This window comes from Neophocaena asiaeorientalis, unplaced genomic scaffold (genome assembly GCF_003031525.2).
Source record: "Neophocaena asiaeorientalis asiaeorientalis breed wild unplaced genomic scaffold, Neophocaena_asiaeorientalis_V1.1 scaffold78, whole genome shotgun sequence".
Classification (NCBI taxonomy): domain Eukaryota; kingdom Metazoa; phylum Chordata; class Mammalia; order Artiodactyla; family Phocoenidae; genus Neophocaena; species Neophocaena asiaeorientalis.
In genome coordinates this window covers 829,319-844,456 of record NW_020175018.1, presented here as the reverse complement: position 1 = coordinate 844,456, position 15,138 = coordinate 829,319, and the positions used below count along the sequence as shown (strand labels likewise).

Here is a 15,138-nt window from a genome sequence, read left to right as displayed (position 1 = left end):
GGCGGGGGGGGGGGGGGGGGGGGCGAGCAGTAATACTGTGGGCACTAAGCACAGTTCCTAGTACAAGGCAAGCACTCGGTAAAGGAGAGTTGCTGTTACTGTCAGCTTCCCCCAAAGTGCGCTGGGACCCAGCTTCCTGAATGCACCCCAGGGAGAGGAGCCTGTGATCAAGCAAGGGGGAGGCGCGGCCCATCTGGGGAGGCACCATGCACGGGAGCTGCGTCCGCTGGGAGAGGTCCTGCAGTAACAGAACCCAGCGGACTGTTAACCCCAGGTCTCCCAACAAATTTGGCCACAGAACTCCTTTCTCCCCTTGGCTTGTTTCAGAGCTGCAGCCCACAGCAAGTGCTGCTGAAAAGGTCCCGACATTCCTGGCTTCCAGATTCCTACACGCTCTACCAGCCCTCCGGCAGCACGTCTTCCAGGGTCCCGGGCAGGCTCAGATTTGCTGACCGGTGGCAGTGATGGGTGCAACAGGTGGCTCCCTGTGTCCCTGCAGAGGCTAGCAGGCTCTGCATACTCCGGGGTCTGCAGCTGACGGCTGCACTCAGCCACGCCCCCGCCCTCATGCTGGCCCCCCGATTGGTCCTCCTGCCCTTCAGCCATCATGTACCAGATGCGTATCTCAACGCTTGGGCCCCGAATACAGTTCGCACAGATTCACCGTGAGGGCTGCCTTCCGGCGCTCTTCCATCTGAACTAGTAAGAAATCAGAAAGAGCCCTTAAAGATGGGGCCCAGTAAGGAGGGCTCTGAGTCTAGGGCTGGCCAGTCTCCTGACCTCTCAGTGCCTCAATCTCCCCATCCACACACGAGAGGGTTGGACAAGACCACGCTGTCTCCTTTTTCACTGAAGAGCTTGTGCTGGCTAAGGGGCAGCCACACTTCCCCAAGGGAGGCTGGGGTATGGCAGAACAGCAGCCACAGGCCCAGATTCCCCTGCAGTTTTATGTTTCCTCTGTCCTGATTCATAACATGGATGTAACATAAAGTTACCCATCCCGTGGTTATAACCTAACATTTCTCCCCGTAATCCTTCCAGCAAAATGACCCTCCAGGGAGGACGTACCCCACGTGTGCTGTGGCCTTGTGTACCCCTGGCCCACGGCCACCGTGTACCCCAGGCTGGTGCAGTGGGCGCTGGAGGGACCTCACGGACAGAGACTCTCCACTCAGAAGGTCCCCCTCCCCGCTGCCTGACTCCCTGCCCCGCCGGCTTCTTCACTCCGCCCACCACTACCCGCCTGTCCTTCGTCTCCATCTCTCCCAGCCCACTAAGTGCAGGTGCTGCAACTCATCTCACTTGCGCCTCTCCAACGTCTCTGCACAGGCTGGCCTCTGACCCCACCGCACCCCACTGCACAGTGCGGAAGCAGCAACTTGCCCACTTCACACAGCCAGCTAGTGGGAGCGGGCTCTGGACTCGGGGGCTTCTCACGCATCGGCTCAGTTCATCTTCACAAATCCAGCACAGGAAGGTGATTATTATCCCCATTTTTCAGATGAGGGGGAACACATCGGGTCAGAGGTCACCTGATCTGTCCTGCTCCAGGGCCCATGTGTGTGACCACCACACAGTCAGCCCCCGGAAGGATGCCAAGAAGAAAGGGTGCCTGCTAACAGCTACCAGTTACCAAGTACACCCAGGTCTCATTTCCATCCTCCATCTTCCCAGAAGCCCTCATGTGGTTGAGACAACTCAATGGCCACTTCAACCATGAACTTGAAAGTTCTAGGGGCCAGGTGGTCCAGGGCTGGGGCCACTCAGATAGTGGCTAGTGAGGAACTGGGCTCAAAGCTGGCCTTCAGGGATCCAGAGCCATCCTACTGCCACCATGCCAGGTTACCTCCGGATGCCAAGGAACCCCCTTCAGTCATGGGGCTCCCCCTAACACTGCAGGGCAGCAGAACCCCCTACCAGGTCTGGTACCACCACAGGACCCCCAGAGCACCCTATCAAGAGCCTTGGGAGAGACTGCCTGGGATGGCTGGCAGGTCACGTCAGCACACACGCACAAGCCTTTTCCTCTCCCCCATCCCGTTGTCACTAGTGACACAAGAATCCACAGGCACTGATGAAGAGCATCTGTCTAGCATTTTCTGTAACCACCTGGCAGAGAGCCTGGCTTAAGCTCCCTTCCCAAGAGCACTGGACCAAGTGAGGCCAGGTGAGAGCAGGTGGGTGGAGGTCCCGAAGCCACTGGAGGGAGAAGTGGGAAGACGGAGGTAGAAGAGGAATGTGGGTGGCATGCCTGAACTCTATCACTGGCACCCAGAGAGCTCCAGATCGGCTCCACCACCTTTCAGGATACACAAAATGCAACAAGGCAGAAATCCAGAGCAGGTGAAGGAGAGAAGAAAAACACAAGGTGGGGGGACGGACAGATGGCTCTTACAACAGGCAGTCCCATATTTAGCTCAAAGAGTCTCGGGAGCCGCTGTTCATAGATCACATGCTCAGGAGCACCCGGCCCCCTTGGTCCTAAGAAGCAGCAGAGCTGGCCCAGGCACGGCCTGCTGGGGTACAGGGGGCCTGGAGAGGTAAGTCGTGGACAAGTAGGTTTCCTGAGGCTCTCTGGGGCTGGGACTCAGACCAAATGTCCTCGGGACCACGGTCTTCCAAGTAGAGTACAAATCCCCTGGGGATGTATGAGCACAGGGAATTTTAAGAGAATCAATTCCCAATGCATTTCTTCCTAAAACCAATGGGCCAGAGAACGTGGAGGGCAAGGAGGCCCCACTCAGCTGGTCCTCCTCACCGTCACCCTTCTCCACACGACAAACACAACGGTCCTTTCACCCACCCCTAAGCCCACCGTGGTGCTGTCCAAGGCGGATGAACATCTCAAGGCTCCAGGCAAAGAGATGCTGTGTTGGACTTAGAAAGTGGGTGGATCTAATGACTGGGAATAATTTCTTTTGTAAATTGGGTGATTTCTAATTCTTTGTTTTCAACAAAATTGAAGAAGAATCTAATGGAGTTGTCAGCGAAGAGACCACTGAAAATAATATCTGACTATAGACCCCTGTGTGATTTTTGGCATACAAACTGGAAGGTGTTCAAAGAATTGAGTGACACTGATAAAACAAGACTGCCTCCACCCCTGGCTCCTTATTTATGTGATCAAGCCTTCTAAGCACTTACACTTAAGAAAATGGAGGGCCTCCCTGGTGGCACAGTGGTTTAAGAATCCGCCTGCCAATGCAGGGGACACGGGTTTGAGCCCTGGTCCGGGAAGATCCCACACGCCGCGGAGCAACGAAGCCCGTGTGCCACAACTACTGAGCCTGCCCTCTAGAGCCCGCGAGCCACCACTACTGAGCCTGCGTGCCACAACTACTGAAGCCCATGCGCCTAGAGCCCGTGCTCCGCAACCGGAGAAGCCACTGCAATGGGAAGCCCACGCACTACAACGAAGAGTAGTCCCTGCCCGCGTGCAGCAATGAAGACCCAACACAGCCCAAAATAAATAAATTAAATAAATATATTAAAAAAAAAAAAGAAAATGGAAAAAAGGGAATTAAACGAATGCTGAATCTTGTCTCACTCAACAATAAGAAATATTAATTCACAGAAACGTGAGCCAATTGAAGAAATAAAGGCTCATCCGTTTCATTAAGAGGTGCATTTTCAGTAATTTTTTACTTTTATGTTTGCTACTTATCTAAATTTGTTTTTGACAAAGTGTATGCTAATAGCAACTCCATCAGGAAAAACAAACGTTTTAATATGTACAGCTTTATGATCCCAACGTATTTTTTAGAAATTTCTATTTCAACTTACGTACATCTTGTTGTGGGAGATGAGTGTGAAACAGTGATCAATAAAAGACTCTCAAGCATAAAAAATACATTACATTAGGATAAAATCCTGTGAGGGAAGTGGGCTGGAAATATGAGTTCAAGGAGAAAAAGGAAAGATGTATAACTTCTGACTGTTCAAGATGAGCCTGTTCATACGGTTTTTAAAAGGATGATGGTGGATATCAAAAGCGGTGGGGTTTGGATTCCCGTGGATACACTTAAAAGAGTGGTTCAGAGTTTTATTTCCAAAATGCCACATTTAAAAAAAAACAATACAACACATCAGAAATTATATCCTTTGTAATTACTCCAACTTTGGATGAAAACGTTAGACGTCAACTCAAAAATGTGAAAGAGAATATAGTTTCTCAAAATTCTTTTAGGAGATATTGAAGAAAAGAAGTTTGAAGCCATTGGCCTTTCAGCTTCCTATCGTTCCAGAGGTAACCCCGGATGTGTCAACATCCAAGGCTTTGGCTAATACCACTGGTATCTGTTTTGCACTTTCTGTCCCCCTCAAAACCACTTTTATACCTATTACTTCAGTCTGACCTCAACAATCCTACTGGAAAGACAGGCAGACTTTATTACACCCACTGATCAACGAAGACAGTACGGCTCAGAGAGGTTAAGGGAGCCTAACATCCTGAGCCCCACAGCGGGGCAGACCCCAGGTCTTTTGGCTTACAGTCCAGGGGCCCTTTCCCACAGAGACCCTCCAATCAGGAACCCCATCCCACCCTGGACCACCAGATGGAGAGTCAGCAACTGGGATAAGACGCACCTGAGAGGGAGGCCAGAACCCTCCTTTCTGAGTGGCTGCGGCAAACAGCTGAGTGTAGGTTCTGGCAGGCTCAGGCCCAAAGCCCTGCCAACACCGACTGAAACAGGAAACTATCAGCTGGCACTACAAAGTGGGACCTGGCACCTTCGCTGCCTGGGTTTATAAGAGACTGAAACCCATGTGTCTGTGTCTGAATGGCTGTCTGTTACTCCCTCCAGAGCTGTGGCCAAGGCCCCGCCTCCTCTTTCCCTGCCCCTCCTCCCTTTGTGTGTGTGTGTGTGTGTGTGTGTGTGTGTGTCTGTGTGTGTGTGTGTGTCTGTGTGTCTGTGTGTCTGTGTGTCTGTGTGTGTCTGTGTGTGTAAACACCACCACCCCTGGTGCCCAAAGCTCGCTGCCTAGAAACATCCTTGCAGGATCCAGGCTCCCAGCTGACTGACTCTCCCTCCTGTACCTGGTCGTGACCCTCCTCTGCTCACCCATCTCCAGGACAGGAACTCACTCCCTCACAGGCCTGTATTCAGTTACCAAACACTTTCCATAATCACAGAGTCCTCCCTTTCATGAGCTGAAATCACCTCCTGGTGACTTTCCTGTATTGGTTGGGGCTACTTGGAATGTGTCTGCCCGGTCCCATCCCACCAAAATGCTCTAAGTTGTGAATACTTAGACTCCATCATCTCTTCTGTACCATTCTTCCAGGAAATGCTCCATGGGCTGGATGCTTTTTGGTGTAAACCCAGCTCGCCTTGTCTTCATCATCTAGGACAAGGTTGACGAGCAGGTTTCTACTTCAGATTTTTCAATTCTAGCTGACTGGCAGTGACTTCCTAGTATACTGTGTTGAGAAGGATTCTGAGGTACACTGTTGGGACAGTGTGCAGTGATCAGTTAGGGATGCCTTTCACTTCTGGTTTTATCCAACAAAGTTGTCACAGTCAGTATTGTCTCTGCTCTTCTTGCTAAAAAAGGAGAGAGATACCCTTTTCTCAGTCTCTCTAGACTGAGAGATACCCTTTTCAGCACAAAGAATTTCTGGGCAGCAGGAAAGTAGCAGCAACCACTGCAAGCTTGGCAGCCAGCCTCCTGGGCACTGATGCCCCTCCCGACTCCACAAGTCTGAGAAGTTGCCAAATGCCATCCATGTGTCCAGACCCAAAGCTCCTCCATGGGAAGTGCCTCAGATAACGTTCGTGTCACTAGGAACACTGTTTGTCTGATGGTGTTAAAGGGCCAGTGAGGACTTCGGGGTGGGAACAGGCGGATGGAGCTCAGAGAAAAGGCACAGCACTGGGTGACCGAACAGGAACACTGTTCTATTCAGCAACAGAGCCCGGCCACAGCCCTGCGCGCCCCTGCCAAGTGCCCTGGGAACATGTTCACTGCACGGCGCCCAGCCACCAGGGCACAGAAGCACACTGTGGCATAAGCTCATTTAAAGGGATGGCTCTAACCAGCATTCTGTCCCGGCCAGATCCCTGGGAATGCTTTCCTTCCTTGTTTTACTTCCAGGAGCAGGTGGGAGGTGGGTGCTGTGAGTTGGAGTGGCAAATCTCTTCCATTTCCTAGGCCTTTGTTTGTCCCTCTATAAAAAAAGGGGGTCTGAGTGCCGCATCTATAGCATGTGGAGCTCCTCTGCCCACTTCCATATCCATGACAGACATCAATAATCAATCATGACACCCTTTAGAATCTTCAACACAGAACTCCTAATAGCCAGCAGCAATCGCTCAGATGTGGCCCATAAGATAATATCTACTTGCCTTTTTGAGATGAGATGAGTTCAGAATGTTCAGTTCTAACATTGATTTTTATTTTTTAATTGCCTTTCTTTCCTGCTACTAAAAGGCCAAGCCAGATTCCTCTGAGCCTGACCCTTGGCAGAAGAAACTACACCCTCAAGGAGGTCTGCCTTGATGGATGTGAGACGCCATCATGACCAGCAGGGAGTGCCCTGGCCCTGCTTTGGTACCGGCTCCAAAATGGTGGCTCCACTTCTAACTGTGGTTCTTACACCTTTTCCACAGAAGTCTTCCAAAAGCAGGTTACTCAGAAACTGCATAACATCCTCAACGTCCCTGGATTCTAGGGGGGCAGTACTAGAAGAAGCTCAGGGGAGAAAACCGAGAACCAACTAGAAGCCATGTCTTCTGACACCTCACCCAGTGCCAACTTTCTTTTCTATCCTGCTTCTTCTCTACATCACACTGGCTTATTCTTCAGACCTGGGAAAAAAGCAGAAACTATTACTACTCCTTCCTCTCGAAGAGGTACTTTATACTATCAATACTAGTATTACTGCTAATAACAGCGAATTATTTACTAAGTATAATGTTGAGTACTTTATACACATTATCCTATTGAATCCTCACCTAACCCCATAAATTTGCAATTGTGAGAACTGAGGCACAGAGAGGTCTAGCAGTTTGCCCAAGGTGCAAAAGCCATTAAGTCAGGGAGCCTGGATCCACTCCCAGCCTGAGGAGCCGAGCTCATTCTCCTTGCACAACACTGTCCCCTTCGGTTCCCACACCTATGAGGTGGCCAGGACAGGGAGAATGTCTCCTTTAACAGAAGAGGACATTAAGGCACAGCAAGGCCAAGGAACCTACTGCTGAGTAGCAGCTGAGCTGGAAACCAGAGTCTGTGGCTGGCATGAGGCCCTGGGGCCTCTCACTGTGCAGGGAGTTGGCCCAGGGAGGACTCCCAGCATTTCCAGAGCATGGCCACTCCAGGCTTTCCCCACTGAATCCTGACTGCTGGCCCCGCCTCAAGGTTCAGATTCAACTACCCTTCACTGGGCATCTCCCAGTGAAGGGCATAAATAACTCCTGGGTCCAGTGAGTCTTAAAGTGAGCAGGGCAGGTCCTCTCCTCAGTTAACTAACACATCCATGAGTGGCTAACACAGTCCTAGGCCTTGGGGAGTGAACACTGGTGGAGGGAGGTCAGACGCAGGCCCCAGAAAAGACTCTTCTTTCATTCGACACTGGGCTAAGTCACTCATGCTCTTCAGCAAATATTTCTGGTTCATCCCCCCTTCTGTCACATGGGAAATGGCATTTCCCCACCTCCCTGGGGTTGGGCGGGGCCACCTGACTAACCTGGCCAATGACTGTGAAGGGAATTAATACATCTCACTTGTGGATTGCAGCTGGCACAGGAGTCTCTCCAGAGCTGTCTTTCCCTCTGTCACTTGGCTGGCAGCATTCCAGACAATGGCTGCTTTAAGCCTGGGTCCAGAACAGAGCAGAGCTCCCAAATGGCCCACAATGGACATGTAGTGGGACCAAAAAATAAATGAACCTTTGTGGTTCTGAGCTACCAAGATCTCCTTACTTTTTAGGGTCTTTTGTTACTGTGGCATAACCTAGCCCCATTCTGACAGCTATAGCAGCAATGACAACACTGCTTCCTAGAAACTAGTACCTTGCTAGGAATTGTGTGGTGGGAGTAGGGAGCACAGACACAGATCAGACAGGTCCTGGAGCTCTAATCTCCAGGAGCTGCCCATCTTGTAGCAGAGGCAGGTGCCGACAGGGCCCCTCTAATCTCAAGTGGATAACGGGAAGTGCCCCCTGAGGGGCAGGGCAGAAACAGACCACTTCTGACCAGAAGAGATCAAGGAAGGCTTCTGGGAGGAGGGGGCACTGGAGCTAGTCTTGTAAACTGGGTTGGATTTCGGCAAAGGCATTCCAGGGAGAGAGAACAGCAGGAGCAAAGGGTAGGAAATGCTGCAGGAGAGCAGACTGTGCTGGAATGAAAGGACCGGGAAGAAAGAAATAAGAAAGGGGGCTATGGGGCTCAGGTTATGGAGGACCTTGATGCTATGGCCTTGACCTTAGATACAGTGGGGAGTGACATGGTCAGTGTTTCATTTTTGTCAAGGTCCCTGGCAGCCAAAGTAGATGGCAGGTGAGGGCAGAAAGACACAGAGGCACAGCTGTTAGCAGGACGCCACAGTGACCCATGTGGAGTGATGGTGGCCACAACCAGCCTAGGAACAGCTGGGAAAGGGAACTTGAGGCTGATCCCCAGCGGCCGGGAAGAAAAGGCAAGAGGTCTCGAGTCTAAACTTGGGGAAGCAGACACAGGGCAGCCTCCCCTGCCTGCCACACATGGGACGGGAGCCTGGAAGTCAGGAGGAGGTAGGCAGAGCTGCCCCAGGAGGGACAGGCAGAGGGGAGTGAGATGGTCTCCTGAGCACAGGAATGCGGAGGAGGGCACAGATGGAAACAGAGACCTGGGAGCAGACTAGGCAAGGTCTCCGTGCCAGGCTGGGGCACGTGGACTGTATTTTACAGACCGGGGCTGCAAACTGGTGGCCCATGGAATGATTCTCACCCACAGGTATGTTTTGCTTGGCAGATTTTAAGTCAAATTAGTCACCAACGTTTAAAGCCAAAAGAATTTACATTCAAATTCTCATTTCTGGCATGTGTTCTGTCCAGAGATCTGGCCACCCTGAGCCCGTCTCCCCACCTAGTTACCATACATGAGGCATGGGCTCTCCAGCTGGACCCAGGCCCTACCACCTACCACCTGCCTGTCTGGCTCATCTCCGTGATGCTAAATAAACGTATCTTTCGGGCTTTGTGGGCCTTTGCGTTTGCAAACTGGCAGGAGTGCAGGCAGCCCCTAAGGGGTATCCCCTGGCTCACGCTGTAATGTAGCGGGGAGAGATAGTTTCTAAGAAGCTTGTTTCTACTGAGCTCCTCTGAGCCTGGCCCAGACCAGAAGAGGCGGGAGAAGGTGCCAGACTGCCACCCATCTGATCCTGACTGGACAACTGGTCTGAGCAGGACCCACACTGAAAGCTGCCCCCAGAGGCCCCCAGGGAAGCCCAGGAGGAAGAAATGCAGATGGGCATTTAGGACACCGAGTGATACAGGCTGTGCTGGACCCATCTGGGGTGTGGGAGCCCCATGGTGTGAGAGATTCGCCGGGCCTGCAGAAAGTTCCAGGCAACTGACTTGAGCAAAGTCTTAAAAGGACAGGTAGGGTTTTGCCACGTCAGGTGGGAAGACAAGAGCTCAGAGCAGAGCTGAGCAGGCAAAGGCGAGTGTCAGGAGCTGAGGCCCTTCCCTGAGGGCAGCCACAGAAGGCTCTCGCAGCCGGGGAGGGACAGGGATCCCAGGCCTCCCTCCCTAGCACTCCGGCTCCACGTTCCCACCCTGGCCCCAGCTCGACCCTGCGGACGCGCGCTCACCCAGGGTCTGCTGGTTGCGGACACCGCCAATCACCACGCAGATCTCGGCAGGCACGTCGCCGGTCCCATCCTTGCTCACCCCCTTCTTCTCCTCCTTGGCCTCGCCCTGCCAGATCACCTCCTGGATGTAATCATCGGGCAGCTCCGTCTTGACCTTCACCTCCGTCATCGTTCCCTGCTCGGCGCTCAGCGAGGCCTCGGCCGGCACAGGCTCTGGCCCCTCCACCTTGGTGCTCTTCTGGTTGCGCTTCAAGCGCTCCCTGGGAAAGAAGACAGTCTACTCAGTGTGGACCCCAGACTCGCCCCAGACCTACCTGGGAGCGCCCCAGCCAAGGGGGGGTTGCAAAATTTTTAGCTATAGACCCACCTCTCACGTGACCCTCACCCTAAAGCACAGGTTCCCACCGCTGCCCCTGAGGGTCCTCCAGGGAACCCTGGGGCTCCAAGGAACACAGTTTGAAAATCACTGGACTAGGATGGCTCAAACTGCACCCATTTTGCAGATGGAAAAGCTGGGGTCTAAATGTGACCAGTAACTCTTGTAACTGGAGTTATAAGAGACCTGCAAGAAAAGCTCTGTGACCATAAATCAGCTGAGAATCTTGGTAAAATGCAGATTTGGTGCAGCAGGTCTGCAGCTTGGCCTGAGATTCTGCATTTCTAACAAGCACCCAGTGGAGACAGGTGCTGCTAGCCCTTAATGGCAGTTTGAGCAGCAGGGGATTCAGTGGCTTGATGTATGCAGAGCGCGTGGTGCCCTTCCCTTTGCTCCTTGGCGGAAGGGCTGCAGAGCTCACCCTGCTTTACAGTAGGGAACATACAGGCCAAAAGGCTCACTGAGGGGGAGGCCACAGAGCCAACACTTGGCCCCCCCCACAATCTGGCCTCTAGGTGGCTCTTCAAATAGGAGAAAACATCCTCAAGTTAATACGAGGGTGGGCCCTGAGGCCTAGAGCAGGGCTGCGACCTGCCCAGGGCCACACACAAGATTGGTGGTGGGCCGAGGCACGAAGCCAGGTCCCGGCCATCCACTCCTGAACTGTTCTCCTTTCAGTGAGACTCTCTGTGTTATGAGAGCCCCCTCATCCTTCTGGCAGTGGTGGGGAAGCTGAGGCACGCACAAGCTGGGGAATCAGGTCACGTTCCAGGCCTGGGGATGCTGCCCTGGCCATGTCCAGCCCTCTCCAGTGCTCCAGAGAAGCAGCTGGACCGTGAACTTCAAGGCCCAGGCTCAGGCAAGGCTGGCTAGCATACCAACTGGAGCTTAGCGGAGGTGCCCGGGCTGGGAGGCAGGACCCGGGATCTCATCCTGGATCAGCAGTGGGCTTGCTCTGTGACTCTGGACAAGACTCTTCCCCTCTCTGGGCTTCCAGCTCCATCTACCACAAGAACATGGGTTTTATCGTGTCCACTGACCCGCCCAGCTCTCAACTTTCTCCCAGGTTGGGGAACTGAGCAGAGAGAGAGAAGGAAGGCTCTAGCTGATGATGAGGGGGCAGAGAAGGGCCACTGGGGTGGTCCTATGACTGCACTGTGTCTCCCCACCCCCGCTTCACGTGGTGAAGTCCTAATACCCAACGTGACTGTGTCTGGAGATAGGGCCTTCAGGACGTAATTAAGATTAAATACAATCCGAACAGTAGGGCCCTTATCTGATAGGACTGTGGCCTTAGAAGAAGGAGAGAGATCTCTTTCCCCGCTATTTCTCTACCATGTGAGGACACAGAGAGGAGGCTGTCTGCAAACCACAAAGAGGGAGCAGAGGCTGCCTGATGGCCTGGCGGGAAGGAGATGCGAGGAACTGAGATGGAAAGAGCACTGGGTTGTGAATTTGGATCATCCCAGAGCCAAATCTCAGAACTGCCACTCTCTCAAGTTGTGGGTTCCTGCAAAAGTGACTTCACCCCCGAGCCTCAGTCTTCACACCCATTCGATGGGGATAAACACGGGCACCCACCCCACAGCACTGTGATGCAGACACAAGGCAATGTCTGCAAGGGACCTAGACCGCTGGCCCCAGTGGAGATGTTCTGGGGTACCTACCGTCTATATGGGGGGCAGGGGAAAGAAGTGTTCAGAGAACGAGAGCATGCAGGGGAAGAGTCTTACACGTGTAGATTTTAGTGCAGGGGCTGTGGAAGCAAATCAGTGGGGTTTAAAGCACAGCACTGTCATGCCAGCTTGGAACCCTGAGTGGGCCCTGACCCTCTCTGAGTCTGTTTCTGCACCCGTGAGGCAGGGAGCCCCACACTAACTCAAAGGGCCTCGTGAGGACCAACTGCAAAAATGTACAACCAGGACACTGTCTAGAGCGACTCCTAGAGTGGGGATGCTAGTGCTGAGGGAAACTGGTGATAGAAGTTGCTGAAATCCCTCCCTATTCCCTAGCTGAGACCATGTGGGTGCTACAACTGGCCAGTCCTGCCCACCCTGAGGCTCGCTGAGCACAGAGATAGAACTCAGGGACCCTGTCCGACCCTCCATGCCAGCCTGGCAAGAACACAGCCCACGGGTCCTAGGGGCTGCTGGACAGGCAGGCAGCTGAGGACTCTCCCTGGCTTGGGCCTGGCTGGTCCCGACCCCGGCTGCACATGGGGCTAAGCCCCAAGTTCAGGGCAGATGGGCTTCCCAGGGCCCGCAGAGAGGCCCACCAGAGCGGAGGTGTCCCACCTGTCAGTGTTCCCCACAGCTGACGTCACAGGATGGGAAGGACATAGAACAGCTCCCTGCCCAGAATGCCCTCCCCCCAGGGCCTGTGAGCACTTGACCATCCTGTCTTAACAGACCTAGTGTCCCTTCCTGCCCTCCAGGACCTCATTAGCATCTGCCATCCTGGTGGGAGGGGGGAGCTGTTGGAGTCTGACAGGTTGGGTGTCCACAAACCCCGCAACCTCTGGCCAGAGATTCCCCTCTCTGAGTCTGTTTCCTTGTCTGCTAAAGGGGGACTGTGATCCTTGCCAGCGCGGGGCGGGAGGGGAGCCAGAGAGCTGTACAGAGTGGATCTCCTTGGACGGCAGCGGCCATTATGATGACACTGGTCCATGATGACATCCCTGCCTCTGGGAAGCCTTCCCTGCTTGCTCGAGATGGCGTTAGACCCCATCTCTGAATGCCCCGTCTGCCTTGCACAGGTGACTCTCACACAGGTGACTCTCACACCCTCTTGCCCACAAGCACAACGGCACACAACCATCCACTCTCTTACAGGTGACATCCCTGAACCCTTGCTGCACTGAGAACACGGGGGACTTCTCTTCCCCCAGCTTCACACTTTAGATTTACAAGCCCAAATGTTGCTTTTCTCGGATGCTTTACATTTAATTAGGCATCTTAATAACAACGGAATTGCAGAAGTACTTATATCACTGTGGATTAGCGGTGCAGCTCCTTCTAACTTCTTTAAAAAAATATTTTTTCATGTATCATTTTTTAAAGTAGAGCTCATTATTTTAATTATATCCATTTAAATGTACACTGGAGCCCATGGATATTCTCAGCACGAATCATTAGGTATATTAGTGAAAAAGCACTTGGAATCTATCTACATGCTGACACTCCATAATCTATTCTATTTGTGTCACTGTAAAATAGATTTATATATAGATAACTACAAAATAGTTGCTTAAGATATGCTATGAATTTTATATTTAACCCGAGTCACGCTTCAACATAAAATCCAATGTCAGGCACTAAAAGGATATTTCTCAGTAAGCACATGTCTGTGGTCACTGGTTACTGCTCATCCCAGAATGCCAGGAGAGAAGTCAGACCAAGTGGGTCCCTGCCCAAGGAATTCCCTAACAGCCCTGGCCTTTCACTAAGGCAATGGTTCTCAAAGTGTTTTCCTTAAAGGCCTAGGGGTTCCAGAGCAAAGGCCCAGAAGCACCCATGAGGCCTGGATAACAGAGTGGTGGTGACTAGACCTCCAAGAACCCCTACTTTCTCCGTCTTTGATATCTACAGCTTTGCTTCTAATGGGTGGTAAATGGCGGCTCCCCTGAAAGACGGGCCTAGGACCTAATCCCCAGAACCTGTGAATGCAAACTCATTTGAAAAAAGGCTCTTTGTAGATGTAATTCATTTAAGGATCTTGAGAGGAGATCATTCTAGATTATCTGGGTGGGCCCTGTATGCAATGACAAGTGTCCTCATAAGAGACATGTGGGAGATTTACAGACAGAAGAGGGGACAATACAGAGAAGAGGAGGCAGCATGACCACAGATTGGAGCCATGCGGCTCTATAAGCCAAGGAATGCTGCAGCCACCCAAAACTGAAGAGGCAAAGCGCAGATCTCCCCAGAGCCTCCAGAAGGCGTGTGACCCTGGCCCAAGACCTTGATTTCAGACTTCAGGCCTCCACAACTGTGAGATCAAATTTCTTTTGTTTTAAGCTATGGAGTTTGTGGTAATTTGCTACACCAGCCACAGGAAACTAATACACAAGGCGTGACTAAATTGGAAGAAATACCTCCGAAGCAGTTAACTTTTGCAAACCACTGACCTCCACCACCCCCAAAGTTTTCTTTTCCTTCGTTCTTACTCATCCCCGGGACTGAATCTGATATGGTCAGTCCAATGTGCCCGCAGGGCCTGCCTGGGGGAAGTTTCAGAAACAAATCTCTTCCTCTGGGTCTTACCAGATGGTTCCGTGCTTATACTCACCCCGTCACATCTGGCACTCACAAGCACCCTGTGGCCAGAGGGGGAACCAGAACAGAGGACAGGGCCCGTGTCTGTTCCGTCCCCATCCACATCCAGCCCTAGCCTGGGCCCTGCGGCACAGTATGAACTCAAACACGGAGAATGAACGGCATGCCCAAGGGCACAAGACTTCCAGCCATGAGCTTGTCTGAACAACTCTCGTGACTCCTATCCTGGGGCCGTTCCCACTGAGCCCTGCAGTCCAAGACAACGCAACCAAACAACTTCTCAGTGGATTGGGGGCTCAAAGACAAATTCCACTTCTGGCCATGTTGACGGAAGAGTCCCAGTGATGCCCGGTGCCTGGGAGTCAGACGACGTTCTCTCCGAGTACAGTTTCCACATCATCCCACCGAAAATGCTAATGCTTCAAGTTCTACCAAGCCACAGTAGTAATGAGACGTCCTCAGCACACTGGACTTCAGTCCCACCCCTGCTTGATTCTGTTTTCCCATCTGACGACAAGTGAGCTACAGTCTGAGATGTCGAAGGCTCTGGTGGAGGCCAGACCTCTACCCCGAAAGTGTGCATGTCTCCTTGGACGGGGAGCAGGGCATCTGTCTGTGCTCCAAGACTCAGTCTGAGGGCCACTCCACCTCCCCCAAAGGCCACTGCTTCTTTACTCTAGTACTTTAGCCACCTGA

General features: G+C 52.5%; 1 protein-coding gene across 2 annotated transcripts in view; it reads right to left on the bottom strand.

Moving 5' to 3' along the window:
* ZNF618 (zinc finger protein 618) overlaps window positions 1-15,138 on the bottom strand; it is an 88,101-nt gene that overhangs the window by 56,312 nt on the left and 16,651 nt on the right. For both annotated transcript variants that reach the window (XM_024762561.1, XM_024762562.1), the window contains exon 2: window positions 9,793-10,052. In XM_024762561.1, coding sequence (XP_024618329.1) covers window positions 9,793-9,961 — 169 coding nt within the window. In that variant the 5' untranslated portion in view covers window positions 9,962-10,052. The remainder of the gene's footprint in view (window positions 1-9,792; window positions 10,053-15,138) is intronic.